The 14393-nt window shown below is 38.4% G+C and overlaps 1 protein-coding gene across 2 annotated transcripts in view; it reads left to right on the plus strand.

Annotated features, from left to right (window-relative positions):
* LOC149205903 (putative protein ABIL4) overlaps positions 1-13861 on the plus strand; it is a 30027-nt gene extending 16166 nt beyond the window's left edge. Inside the window, exon 9 of one of the 2 annotated variants that reach the window (XM_089395219.1) lies at positions 10658-11526. In XM_089395219.1, coding sequence (XP_089251345.1) covers positions 10658-10837 — 180 coding nt within the window. In that variant the 3' untranslated portion in view covers positions 10838-11526. Of the gene's footprint in view, positions 1-10657; positions 11527-13338 lie in introns of those variants that run through there. The other variant, XM_089395220.1, reaches the window with a different exon arrangement.
* The last annotated feature ends 532 nt before the right edge of the window (positions 13862-14393 follow it).

Below are 14393 nucleotides of genomic sequence, written 5' to 3' on the forward strand. Positions count from 1 at the left end.
TTTTCTTTTCTTTTACAATATTCAAAATCAAGTGTACATTTGATATTTACGAAGACCAAACCTAGTTACCTATTTCAACATTAGGAGCTTGGGGTCTCCACTTGGTCAACTTGTGTCATAGCTCCCACAATCATGGGATATTGAAGAACACCCCAAATCTTACTAGATATTGATAAAAACCTCCTAAGGTCCTTTTTTTGAGCCACCTACCAATACATTCTTCTAATAAAAATAACCCCTATTTTTAATAGATATCCCTAATTTTTTCCAAATACCCCTTTTTATATCCCACAATACCTATAAATCTTCCCTACCCTACATCCCTTCCCAAATACCTCCAATATTTTGACTCTATTTTTCATAATTTAAAAACTCCCTTTATGAATAAATGGTGAGATATTCATCAACAAGGTGAATCCCCCATGCTTAGGAGTGAGTGTTAGAGCATTGGCAGCCCTTGGAGGAGGAGCTTTGGATCTTTCTTGAAGAGCATTTAGCCTTGTAGCCTTGCTTGTTGGATGTGCATGCCTCAGAGCCTAACATGTGTTACCTTTAGTTGGAGCGCCCCACATGTCGACCTTTCTTGTGTAGAGCTAGGTTGCTTGTAGTGAACTTGGTTCGCTTTGTATTGTAGGCCTCCATAACCTCTCATATAAATAGAAGGGGAGGAGAATCATTTGATCATATTTGCACTTGTTCCCTCTTGTAGATCACATACTTGTGTTAGATATGTGATATTGGGGGAAAATTGTTGTCTTGTAATCACATTCATGATTATTTACTCTCTTTTTATTGGATGGTAGGTTCTTAAAGGATTTTCAAGGGAAAGTATAGGGTTAGGGTTTCACCCTAAGGAGGAAAATAAGACTAGGGTTTGGGATAAAGCCTATAGGAGCAATGAAAGCGTTTTATTTTGTAGTTCTTGTAAGAGAATATGACTAGAGTTTTGTGGCATCCGGAAGCCCTAGTGCTACTTGTTATGCTTATTATGGAGGAGAAGAGAAGCGGGATGTCTTTACACTTGTGGCATGCAATTGTAGGTGCCAAGGAGGACCTGTTGGTGTTGATGCTAGCTTTTTGAGGATCTTTAGAGTGACTACATTTGGTTAGGAGCGATTTCTAGCTAGAAGGAGTTGGTGGTTAGTGTTTTCTTATGATTTCCCTAGCTTTTGGAGAGCTTGAATTTATCAGCTTTGTAATAAAGCTGTGGTATGTACTTGTACTTCATCTCTTTTATATAAATGAAAGTTCCAGCTGTCCAAATGTTATGTATTTGCAGATTTGATTTTCAGCTTATGCTATCATTTTGATTGGGTAGATTCCAGCACTTGTTGTTCATTTTGATATGACATAACATATTTCTAAATTGGTTAAGCGGTTTAACACATATCTTCAAGATAAAGGAGCAACTGTAATGCTCTTATACTCTGCTGTAATCCGAGAATTCAGATGTTTTATATGTTTGAAACATAGTTTTAAAAACCGGTGGAGAAAACCGGTTACCGGCCTAACCGGCCGGTTGGAAGCCTGGCCGGTCGGAACCGGCCCTCCTAACCCGGTTCAGACCCTCATTTGCCCAGAAATAGGCCCTAACCGGTAAAAACCGGCCGGTTTAGGGCGGAACCGGCCGGTTTATAGCAAACCGGCCGGTTCCGTCCTAAACCGGCCGGTTTATGGACAGGCCGCCGGTAAACACAAAAAAGCGCAGCGGTTTAGGTTCTGAGGGCGGTTTAGGGGTTTTGGGGGTGAGGGAAAGGTGTTTTCCCTCCAAAAACACCCTCACACTTGCTATAAGACACCCCTCTCACTCTCATTTGTCTCACACAACTGATTTGGAGTGTTTGTGAGTTTGTTTGTGAGCTTGGAGAGTGTGGAGTTTTTGCTGAAGTAGTCATCTTGGAGTTGGAGTTGGAGCTATTTTGGAGATAGTGTGTAGCTGTCAGTGGAGTTGCCATCATCAAGAGGAGGCTAAGGGAGCTACTTTGCATTTCCAGGTAAGGATTTGCACTTGATAATTCCTCATTTGAGTCTGCTGTCCATGAATTATTTTTTTTGTGCTATAAACTTCTCACTTCAATGATCTATCATCTATGCTAAGCCTATGAACTCTCTAGCTCTATGCTATCAAATTTTGTAGCTTGCATGTGCATTTTTTTCCTACATTTATCATTGGTTTTCCATGTTCCTTAGCTGCAATTTTTTTTTTAAATGGCAGATTTATTTGCAAATTGTTATTATTTCAAGCAAACATGGCTCCAAAAGGAAAGGACAGTGCATGGGCTCATTGTGATGTAATTGAGGGAAAAATGATATGCAAATTATGCCATAAATCTATTGGAGGTGGGGGTATTCTTAGGTTGAAACAACACTTGGCTGGGGTAAGAGGCCAAGTAAAGCCATGTGATGCACCAAAAGAACTGTTAGGTCCTATTAGGGCAGAATACATTGCCAAGCTTGAAAATTTTTATGAGGATAAGGCTAGGGAGAAGGCCATCCAAGATGAAATTGCAAGGAAGAGGGAATTAATGGAAACCATGAATCTTATGAAACAGAGTGGGTATGATGATTATGAGATTCAAGACTCCACTTCTATCCCTTCCACCAATGACCCCTTTCACTATGTTCATCCTTCTGTTGGAGTTGGCCAACCATCAAAAGGACCAAAGAGACCAAACATCCAAAGTTATTTCTCATCTTCTGCCACCATTGCCTCTTCTAAATCTAATCCCACTTCCTCCCAGCCAAGTTCTCAACCCACTTTGGATCAGCATTGGAAAAAACAATGCAAAGAAACTTCTCACCAATACATTGCTAGATGGTGGTATGATTCAGATATCCCATTTAATGCTGCTCGCTCACCTTATTACCAAGCTATGTGGGACTCTGTTATAGCTGCAGGAAAGGGCTTCAAAGGCCCTAGTATGCATGACTTGAGGGGAGCTCTTTTGCAAAAAGAGATATCTTCCATTGATGAGTATTTGTTTGAGTTTAGAGAGTCATGGGTCAAAACAGGTTGTTCCATTATGTCAGATGGATGGACCGATGGAAAGAACCGCACTATCATTAATTTCCTTGTTTCTTGCCCTCAAGGAACCATGTTTTTGAAATCAGTTGATGCATCTGATAGGGTAAAGGATGCAAGCCTTCTATTTGAGCTTTTGGATAACATTATTCAGGAAGTTGGGGAGCAGCATGTTGTGCAGGTCATCACTGATAATGCCTCAAACTATGTTCTTGCTGGAAAGATGCTTGAGGCCAAATATAAGACCATATTTTGGACTCCATGTGCTGCACATTGCATAGACCTCATGCTTGAGGATATAGGCAAGGTGGAGTGGGTAAAAAACACTGTAGAGCATGCCAAGTGCATTACAAAATACATTTACAACCACTCATGGGTATTGAGCCTAATGAGGAAACACACTGGAGGCAAAGAGCTTGTTAGGCCTGCAATTACGAGATTTGCAACTCACTTCCTCACGTTGCAATGTCTCAATGGTCAACATAGAAAATTGCAGAAAATGTTTTCCTCTGATGAATGGTCTGAATCTCGGTGGGCTCGTAGACCAGATGGAAAAGACACCAAAAAGAAAGTGTTAGACACTTATTTTTGGAAAAGGTCTGTAGAGCTTGTGAAAATTACCGAGCCCCTTTTTAAGGTGCTAAGGTTGGTGGATGGGGAAAGATTGGCCATGGGCTACATTTATGAAGCTATGGATCAGGCAAAGGAGCAGATACGGGCAGCTTACAATGACAGGTTAGCTAAATATGGCCGTATATGGGAGATCATTGATAACAGATGGAACAATCAACTCCATCGTCCTATACATGCAGCCGGGTATTTTTTGAACCCAAGGTATCACTATAAAAATCGGCTAGGAGATCAACATGATGGGGAGGTCAGAGCTGGATTGATTGATTGCTTGGAGCGCATGGTCCCTAACCATGTAGACCAGTTGGATATACATAGACAGCTTACTATTTTCAATCAAGCAAGTGGTACTTTTGGCAAAAACTTGGCAAAGATGGCAAGAGATGTGGACCAACCAGGTAAGCAATTCCAATTTCCATTTTGTTTTTCATTTCAAGTTAAAATTGTTTACGTTCTTTACAATTCAAATTATAAACTAAGTTACTAATTATTGTCTTTTTCTTTGCAGCACATTGGTGGGAGTCATTTGGTGGCCAGTGTCCTCAATTGCAAAGGTTTGCAATTAGAGTCCTCAGTCAAACTTGCAGTGCTTCAGATTGTGAGCGCAATTGGTCTGTTTTTGAGCGCATACACACGAAGAAGAGAAACCGTTTGGAACAAAAACGGTTAAATGATCTTGTTTTTGTGCAATACAACCTTCGACTGAGGAGGAACCAAATGATGAGCAAATCACCTGATCTAGATCCCATTGTGTTGGACGATATTGATCCAACATCAGAATGGGTGGAGGAGACTGAAGATCCTGTGTTTGAGGCTGATTTTGATATCGACATGGCTTTAGCGGAGGATGAGGCAGATTATGTGGCGGCATCAGAACCAGGATCAGTAGCGGCATCAAGGAAAGGCAAGGAACCAATGGAAGGCACTAGTCGTGCAGGTCGACAAACTCGTGCTTCCACTAGGTCCACTTCTATTGTCATTGGTGGCATTGATACTGATGTTGCAGATGAGGCAGAGGCATCCTCAGACTCTGAACCAGATGATGTCTATGTAGCTCCTGATGATGATCTTGTGTCTAGTAGTGGTGATGGACTTGATGATTGATCATGTGTACACTGTAGACTTGTAGTAGGCCAATGGCCTCATAGCTTGCAGCATTGTTTTTGGACTTTATAGGCCATTTAGAGCCTCATTTCTTATGTATTTTGCTATTTTGTCGATGATATGTATTGCACTCGGTGCCATTTTGATATATTCACCTTTGCATGGTATATAAATGAGCAAACTTTGCATATTTTGTCTCTATTGGCTTGGAATCATGGTTTTACATCTTAAAAATAGTTTTGTTTCATTAAAAATTAATTATTTAATGTATTTTTTAAAAACCGGTTCGTTTAGACCAAACCAGTCCCGGTTAGACCGGTTCCGGTCGGTAAACCGGTTAGCTAGGTGGACCGGTTCGGTCACCGGTTCCGGTTTTAAAAACACTGGTTTGAAATAGTGTGCCCTAAGGGCTATAACATTGTGGTATTGAAGTACACTCGTTCATTATATGTTTTCTTGGGCTGTCTTGTCAATTGGGTTGAAGGGAAGTGAAGTATTTGCTGCTGTAAGGCCCCAAGGCTAAAGGGAAGTGAAGTATTAATGTTTCAGATCTAGTCCCAAGGCTAAAAGGCCACAAGAAATAGATCTGGGAAACCTCAAGGTTGAGTTGAAATTTCTGAATTTGCAATAAAAGTTAGGTTCTTGAAATTTCAAATTTCTATAGTTCACAGTGATTTAACAAGCATATGGCCGTTTTTTTGGAAAGGATACCCCTTTCTCCTCGTTTGATGCAATTCCATTGACAAGTCCACATGATTTCTCTCACCCATGATTCTATGGATGGTTCTAAACTTGTTTTGATGGATTATTTTGAGTGTATGATCTCTAGCCTTCACACTATGATATTTGTCCTTATTTGACATCCTATATGCAACACACTTTAGTGGCTCCTTTTAGATCTCTGCGAAAGACCCCCTTTGTTTGATTGTGGAACCATGTTGGTATTGGTACTATGGTTTTTTGGGGAAGATCTATCTTCTGATGATCCCTATTCAACAATAGTGGGGAAGGTGCTATCTCTTGCTTTCTCTTTCTGGCCTCTTGTCCATCTTTAGGGAGGATGTTATGGATAGGGCTGACCCTATGATGATATGGGTAATCTTAAACCCCCTGACTTCTTTATTTCAATCGCGATTGACTATCTTTTCAAGTTGGTTGTTCAAACACCAAATCTCACTCTGTATTTCAGCCACCTATATTTTATATTTTGGCCATGGCCACTCTTTATGAGGAGCTAAGTATTTATAAACCTACTATCATCTTAAATTTGAACTTCCATCTGAGCTTTGCTCTCTTGTTTGCAACTATGTTCAGTAGCCATAAACTCACACACCTATTGTATTTGTCCTTATTGGACATCCTATATGCAACACACTCTAGTGGTTCCTATTTTTATATCTTTGCCAAAGACCCCATTTTCCTAGTTGTGGATCCATATTAGTATTGGTACTATGGTTTTTTGGGGAGGATCTTGTTAGGTAAACTTGACTCAGGATAGAGTCAAAGTTGACCAGGTTAAACAGTGATGGTTTTGGGGCACATAGTATTGTGCACTCATAGTGTTCTGCCAGTGCTATTATATGTAATGGAGCTTATAAAAGACTGGAAGGACTTCATTGTAATGCAAGACCTGGAGGTGAGCGATGAAGGCTCATTTGGTCGGATTGGCCAGGGTTTTGGCCAAGGATAATGAAATTTCATTATGGTTGAGTTTTTCCCCGAATTTGGGGTTTTCCCGGATAAACATTTGTGTTTATGGTTGTTGCTGGTTATTTTTATATTTATTCCTCTCAGTAATTCTCAGTGATTATTTATGTTATGCAGTGAATTTTTTAACAACTCGTATCAGAGCCAGATTCGAAGTTAGCCAAATCCTCAGAATGCCGAACGAAGGTGGTGAGCCCCGGTAAGCCCGTGGATGAGCTCGGTTAGAGCAAGCTCTTGAGACAGGTGGTGCTTCCATGTAAGGCGTGTGCTTCCAACGCATTGGAGTGGAGAATCCTGGTTGGTAGAGAGGGGAGAATCCTGCGGATGGATAATCGTTTGAGGGGAGGCTCGATGGTCCTTTGTTCGAGGGGAGGATTGTTGGGTATACGAACAAAGTCCCACATTGATTAGAAGTGGGAAGGATCATGGGTATATAAGGATGGACAAATATCTCCATTGGTATGAGGCCTTTTGGGGTAAAGCCCAAAAACAAATCCATGAGGGCTTAGGCCCAAAGTGGACAATATCATACCATTGTGGAGATATGTTAGTGGCTCCTTTTAGATCTCTGCCAAAGACCCCCTTTGTTTGATTGTGGAACCATGTTGGTATTGGTACTATGGTTTTTTGGGGAAGATCTATCTTCTGATGATCCCTATTCAACAATAGTGGGGAAGGTGCTATCTCTTGCTTTCTCTTTCTGGCCTCTTGTCCATCTTTAGGGAGGATGTTATGGATAGGGCTGACCCTATGATGTTATGGGTAATCTTAAACCCCTTGACTTCTTTATTTCAATCGCGATTGACTATCTTTTCAAGTTGGTTGTTCAAACACCAAATCTCACTCTGTATTTCAGCCACCTATATTTTATATTTTGGCCATGGCCACTCTTTATGAGGAGCTAAGTATTTATAAACCTACTATCATCTTAAATTTGAACTTCCATCTGAGCTTTGCTCTCTTAGGTGAAACTATGTTCAGTAGCCATAAACTCACACACCTATTGTATTTGTCCTTATTGGACATCCTATATGCAACACACTCTAGTGGTTCCTATTTTTATATCTTTGCCAAAGACCCCATTTTCCTAGTTGTGGATCCATATTAGTATTGGTACTATGGTTTTTTGGGGAGGATCTATCTTCAGTTGATCCTTGTTCAAAATTGTGGGGAAGGTGCTATCCAGTGCTTTCTCTACTTGGTGTCTTGTCCATCTCCAAGAAGGATATTATGCATAGGGCTAATCCTATGGTGACATGGGTAATCATAAATCCTCGCACTTCTTTATTTTAACTACAATTGATCACTCTTTTTTGTTGGTTATCTGCACACTAACTCTCACTTGTATTTTAATCGGCTATATTTTATATTTTGGCCACGGTCACACTTTATGAGGCGCTAGCTATTTATAAACCCACCCTCATTTTGTATTTGAACATCCTTCTAAGCTTTGCTCTCTCAAGGGCAATTGTGTTAGGTATAGTGTTTTTAGGACCAGACTGAATTGGTTTGAACCGGCTGGTCCAACTGTTTTGAGGCAAACACCAGTTCGAATCAGTTACTTAAACTGTTTTTGGCCGATTTGGTACCAAACTGGCCGATTTGGTATCGGTTCAGTAAAACCATGTAGAACGCAACAAGTGGGGCTTGTTTTGTTTTAATTTTTTTCCTTAGTTGGGCAATACCCTACAATAGGTGCCTAATATTCAAGCCTATGGCCCTACTATTACTATGCAATTCATGGTAATGTTAAATTCTTGAAGTAAAAGGATGAAACATGAAATGACTCAGGATGTTTGAGAGTGGTTCCGATCTCATTGGATTTCATATGGAGAAAGTAGAATTTTAGATCTCACTCAAAATCCAGTAGATTTAATAGTTTTTCAGAGTTGGGGGGATTGCAATGTTTCCATTGGATTTTGTCATGTATGAGGGTATCGAACTAGCATTTAATCAAGAGCACCAATTTGTCTATGTACCTTGATGTTAGTAGCATTGATTGTTGAACTCCTCTACAATGATCCTACTAAAAATGTACCTATCACTTAAGCAAAATCTTGGGGGTTTTTGCTTGGTGATTGGACTTATCTTTTGTGCAAATTTTGGAGGTAACACATCCTTATGGTGAAACCCTAACACTAAATTTTCTCTCAAAATTCCTTCAAGAACCTAACATCCAAGATAAAGAGAGCAGATATGCATGAAGAAGATTACAAGAAGACAATTTTGCAATAGGATCTCATTTCTTCAAGTGTGTGATCTACAAGAGTGAACAACTACAAGTATGATCAAATGATTATCTCCTCCCTCTATTTATATGAAGCGAGGGAGGCCAGTTATCAAAAAATCTGGCACCTTAGTGCAAAGCCTTTACAAGGTGCTAAGACGAGTGTAACATGGAAGTGTTATCATTGTCACCTAGGCAACAACTTCCCTCTCTTTAGTGAAGTATGGATCCTATACAAGGGAATCTTCCTTAGTGGCTTCTAGGGTTTATAACGCAAGAAGGGATCAAGCCTAAGGACATCTATCTAACTGCTCAAAATACCCTAACTAGGTTTGTTCAACAAGTTAAAGATTAGGTGGTTGTTGAATGTAAATTCCATATTTGAGTGGATGAGGGTCTAGGGCTGCTTAGAAGGTTTATCAAGTCAATATATATTTCAAGATGACACCCAACAACTACAAACAAAGAAAGTGCTACTAGGTGTTATAAAATTTGAAATAAAATGATAAATTAAGCAGAAAAACAAGTTATGACAATAGCAATAATTCAGCCCTATAGACAAGTAATAAGCTAGTAAAAATAGGGCTTAGGCGATGGATAAAACTAGGGTTTTGAGTAAACAATGGTTACAGAAATTTCAAATGAATGTAGCAGCCAAAAAACCCTAGAAGGTCAGCCTGAATTGGGCTAAAAATAAAATCAGCAATTGCAATTTAGGATTTAATATGATTTTCAAGTCAAGCATATACATAAATACCAAATTTCCCTAGTCTTTGACGGCTGAAAATGAAGGTATTTTTGATATAAACCCTATCTTACCCTAAAACAATAAAATAAAAGTTAAATTTTGAGTTCTATGATTGACTATTGTGAGAAGACAAGTGACTACGTATATTTTGGGCATATGGGGTCAACTACACATTCTCTTGGGAGAGAGAAATTGAACTTCTTGGATTTTGTAAGATACTAGGTGGATCTTCTAGGGTTAGTAGTGGACAGCTCTAGGGCTGTCCACTACTAACCCTAGAAGATCCACCTAGTATCTTACAAATCCAATAAATTCAAGGGAAGACTCTCCACTAGAAATCTTCCCAGGGTTTTTACGAAGGGATTTATCCAAGAAGAAACCAAGAGAATGCACCCTCCCCACTAGAAAATTACAATTACATTCCATAATCATTCATAAGAACACTTACTCAAAAAATCAGTTGCATCCATAAACTCTAGCCATGAAAACCCATGAAAATTGCAAGATCTTCCATAATACTATCTTCACAAGAAGTCACTCTAGTCATCCTTACATAGCTTTTTAGATAAAAGAGAAGTAAGAAGACAAGTAGTGATATATCTCCACAAGTAACAATGATTAAGAGAGGTTATATCTCCACAAGTAGCAATGATTTCATCTTGATTTTGGATTTGTTTGAGATTATCTAGGCCGCTTGTTTGCAGCAGAAATGAGGGATTTGCAATTTCGTTTTGTAGAAGATTTTGTCTTGTCGAGCCATACAACTTGTGGTTCCTTCCCTGCCTTTTGAATTCTATGAATTATTCCTGGATATTTGTGGCACAGGTTCCTAATGGCATTAGCCATTCTGCTCATAACACTAAATGTATCAAAATTTTATGCATCACGTTGTCCTTTCGATTGGTTGACCATCAACAGTTGTAACTATGAGATCCTTTACATTGTGCACGAACAGATTTAGTTGTATTGCAAGATTAATGTCCATGATATTGTGGGTGCTCCCAATATCTAGTAATTTACTAATATTGTGATTCCTTTTCCTTTTAGGCTTCTTTTGAACTTCAGGGTATTTGGTTTCCTTTTTTGAGTATTTCCTAGACTGTTGTGGATAGTATCCTTCTTCCTCAAATGAGCTGGAATATATCATGCTATTGGTAATTGAACATCTTCTCGAGATAATTCCTCTGGCTTATCGACTTCACAATTTTGTTTTATGCAGGTGATTGTGGCTAATCTCTTCATAAAAGACTGTTCAATAAATGTTTTTAGCTTGCCTATGGGCCCCATGCGCTTCATGGTTTGCTTGGTGGGCCCACAAACATCCAAAAAAGTGCCTGAAACTCAGCTGGAAATTTCTGAAACACTGCTGGCTGTATCATACAGCTTTTCCAAATTGTGAAACATTTAACTATATGGCTGACAACATTTCCAAGGTGTTTTGTACCCATTTCGATGTTTTAGGGCATTTCTAATATGGAATGTTGCCTAGGTCGGTGTTTCCCATGATGCATATGCACACACACATACTTTTAATGTTTTATGTGTTGTTTATTCAGCAAACTTGTTTGTCGAGTTCGACCTGGGTTGTAATTTTGGGCCATTTCAAGCATGATATAAGTCCAAATGTGATAACTTTGCTATATGTTATGGAGAGATTCCGTCTCTTGAAGCCAATATTATCACAATCAAGGTGACACACACAATTTGAATGTTTTATGTGCTGTTTATTCAACAAAATTGTTTGCCGGGTTCGGGCTGGGTCGTAATTTTGGACCTCACCAAGTCCGATCTAAGTCCAAATGTGATAACTTCAATATAGTTTATGAAGAGATTCTGTCTCCTGTAGCCAAATTTATCACAATCAGGGTAGGTAGAAAATCTTTCATGGCAATGGTTGTGCAATGTAGGTGGAAAATCTTTCACTTGGACACAAAAAGTCCTTTCCTAAATGGGGATGTAGGTAAAGGAGTTTATCTGGAGGGTTATTAGTGATAAGGTAGGTAGAATAATTACCTAGTGGATGAAATATGAGGTGTTTTACTGCATTGTACCAAATGGCTCCAATTGAATAAAATATCACATTTCACATCTCCTGTGTATTTGCATTCATATTTTTCACATCAACTACAATTCACAAGCATAAGGATCTTCCTTAACTTTTGCTTATGACTTTTTAACAATTTTTTTGGAGAAAAAGGTATGAGTACATTTAAGATCTATGAAAATATGTGTCTCAACACCATTTTTCATCCCTACAATGTAAAGAAAGTTGTTTAGTTGAAATTTTCTGAAGTGCTTAATGCTAACTCTTTAAGGATTACCTTCTTGGTAGACTTTCTTTGCAAATCACAATTACCCCTTTTTGCTATTTTTGACCATCATTTCATTGCCTATTTTCAGGACCATCATTCCTATGATGAGTTTTTTCTACAAGTAAAACATTGCTAAGGCTTTTCACATCTTCTTATCAAAATTTCCTTGCTTAGGAGAGGAGATGAAATTTGAAAAGAGTCATTTTAGGAGGCTTCTCACACGGCTGTTGATCCTTATTTTTAGGATTCTGCAATTCTTCTTTCCTTATTAGATGTTATGTGTGAGCTTGTACCTTTCCTTTGTTTGGTGGATTCTGTGAGAGGGAATGTGAGGATTGGATGTATGAAGATTCAACTGGAAGTTTATGATCTTACAAGGGGAATAAACTCTCATGGGTGCTCTTTGGTGCTAGCATACCTTTTCATGTTTTTCCGTTACCCTAGCAACATGAGTGGTAAAATAAATGGAAATTGAATGGCAATTTAACAATCCTGGGGTTTAAAATGTAAAGCTGAAATAAAGTAAATGCCCACACTGAAATGAAACCAAGCCACAAATGAATCTAGGAGATGCAAATTTCATGAAAAATTGGAACAAAGCACCATAAATTCTCCCATGAAATGGGCAGAAAAGAGGCTTTATGTGGGAATGTATGCACCTGGAATTAGGCAATATGAGTATTCTGATATGTAAAAGATAGGCGATGGAGCCTCCATCTAGAATCTATGCTGATCAGTCTGCTACAATGGTGGCTATTCAAGGAATTGTCCTAGGACATCCAAAGTGATAGGGGATAGTTGGGTAGAAGACACCAACATGAAAATGTAGTAGAGATTGTGGATGTGGAATCTGGATGAATGAGTGGTGCTATACTGCTAACATGCATAAGCTTCCTGTAGTAATGGATCTCTATAGACGAGGACATGCCATTGCTGTGGTCTTCAATACTTGAAGCATGGACTTGCAAGAAAGTTTATAAAGCCTAAATACTTTTTTACACCAACTGTTTTGACCTATAGCCACAGGAGACTCATTCTAATTCTCTCTCTTATGTTTGGAATTTTCAGACGTTTATTTATAGGGATCTAATTGCGGTGTTTATAAGGCTTATATAACTAATCTGTAGTAATAAAATCATTATGAAAAAGACAATATTACGACAGCATGTAAACTCAAGCATAGTCTTTCCTTGGTGGCCATAAACTCTCATAACAGAGAAAGACTGATTTGCATAAATATTTGAAAACAAAACAGTGATATTGCTGCATTTTTGGACCTATCATGTTCAGTTAACAAGTTGGAATCTTTACTCCGACTGTCAGTTATATTAGGTGAACTTTTGAGAAATAAAGAGTTTTTATATTGCTTGAAATAACTGATCCACCATTAGATCTACTTAGCTTTATTTTCTTAACTATGCTTCGATATATCTTGTTGATTAGGACTTCTGATGTATCTTACTTATGTGCGTCTTGAAGGACTTGAATTTAAAATTCAATCTTATATTGGCAATTTTATGTCTTATTCCAAATTTATTGCAAAGATGTAATATCATCATGTTAATACTGGCTATCTGTTTGTCATCAGGATTCTTCTAGGTTTTCTAAGTCTGCATCGATGCGTTTGCCCAGTGATGATCACCAACTAGATATTTGCAAGCCTCCTGCTAGAAGCAAGAGCTTGATTTCATATTTGCTGAACAAGCGTAAATCAGTGAAGCAGCGAATCAGTCGGGTTTCTTAAATTATGTTCACATCTGAATGTGCTTAGTTGTGGATTGCAACACTTCAGATTGACGTGAGTTATTTGGCTTTGGATAATAATCATATTTGAGTGGGGTATACCTGTTTTGTTGATGTTTGATATTCTAGCTTTTTTTTTCCTTAGAACATTTCTTCTGCTTGATGGTTTCTGAAAAAAGAAAATTTGAACATGAATGTTCTGTCAGAGGTAATTGGGACTTGTATAGTCTGGTAAAATTTTATCCTTGAAAATTTTCCAAAGTCCCCCGATTACATATGCTAAAGTTGCCCCAGCTACGGAGCTTGTAAAACATGGCTTTCAAATTTTTAACTTTTGATTAAAATATTGTATCTACTATCTATTTCTAGTTACAATCTTTTCTATGGATAGTCTTTCTATAGCCGATTGGCTTTACAGTTAATAGATAAATTTGAACTTGCAGTTCAATGCATACTGTATACTTGCTTCTACACTAGGAGGGAAAACATCTGTAGTTCAATGTATACACCCTCATAGAGGGCAAAAACTTCCGAGCAAGGCTATAAATGGAGAAACATTGAGCAAACAGCGGACTGAAGTAGTCTCTAAATATTTTGAATACCAGCAAGGTAAGATAACAGAAAATAAAGTGAAGAATTTGGAAATAAAGTGAGACGAAATGGCCTGGTAAGTAGATCCTAAGTCAAATATGATAGTAAAATGCCTAGGAACTATTTAGTTGAAACATGATATAATTTTTTGAGTAAGCTAGAATATTAGGATTAATCACCTATGAAGGGATTTGAAAGGCTTAGAATGATTACAGATCTTATTGTAAACTTGTTAGTCTTGGAACCATGGCAAATGCAGCTATTTCCTTCTGCTGTTGTCCATAGGCATGTCTCATGGAGTGACATACA

Source organism: Pinus tabuliformis, chromosome 1_2 (assembly GCF_031772625.1).
Source record: "Pinus tabuliformis cultivar Carrire ecotype Pingquan chromosome 1_2, CPIR1, whole genome shotgun sequence".
NCBI lineage: Eukaryota > Viridiplantae > Streptophyta > Pinopsida > Pinales > Pinaceae > Pinus > Pinus tabuliformis.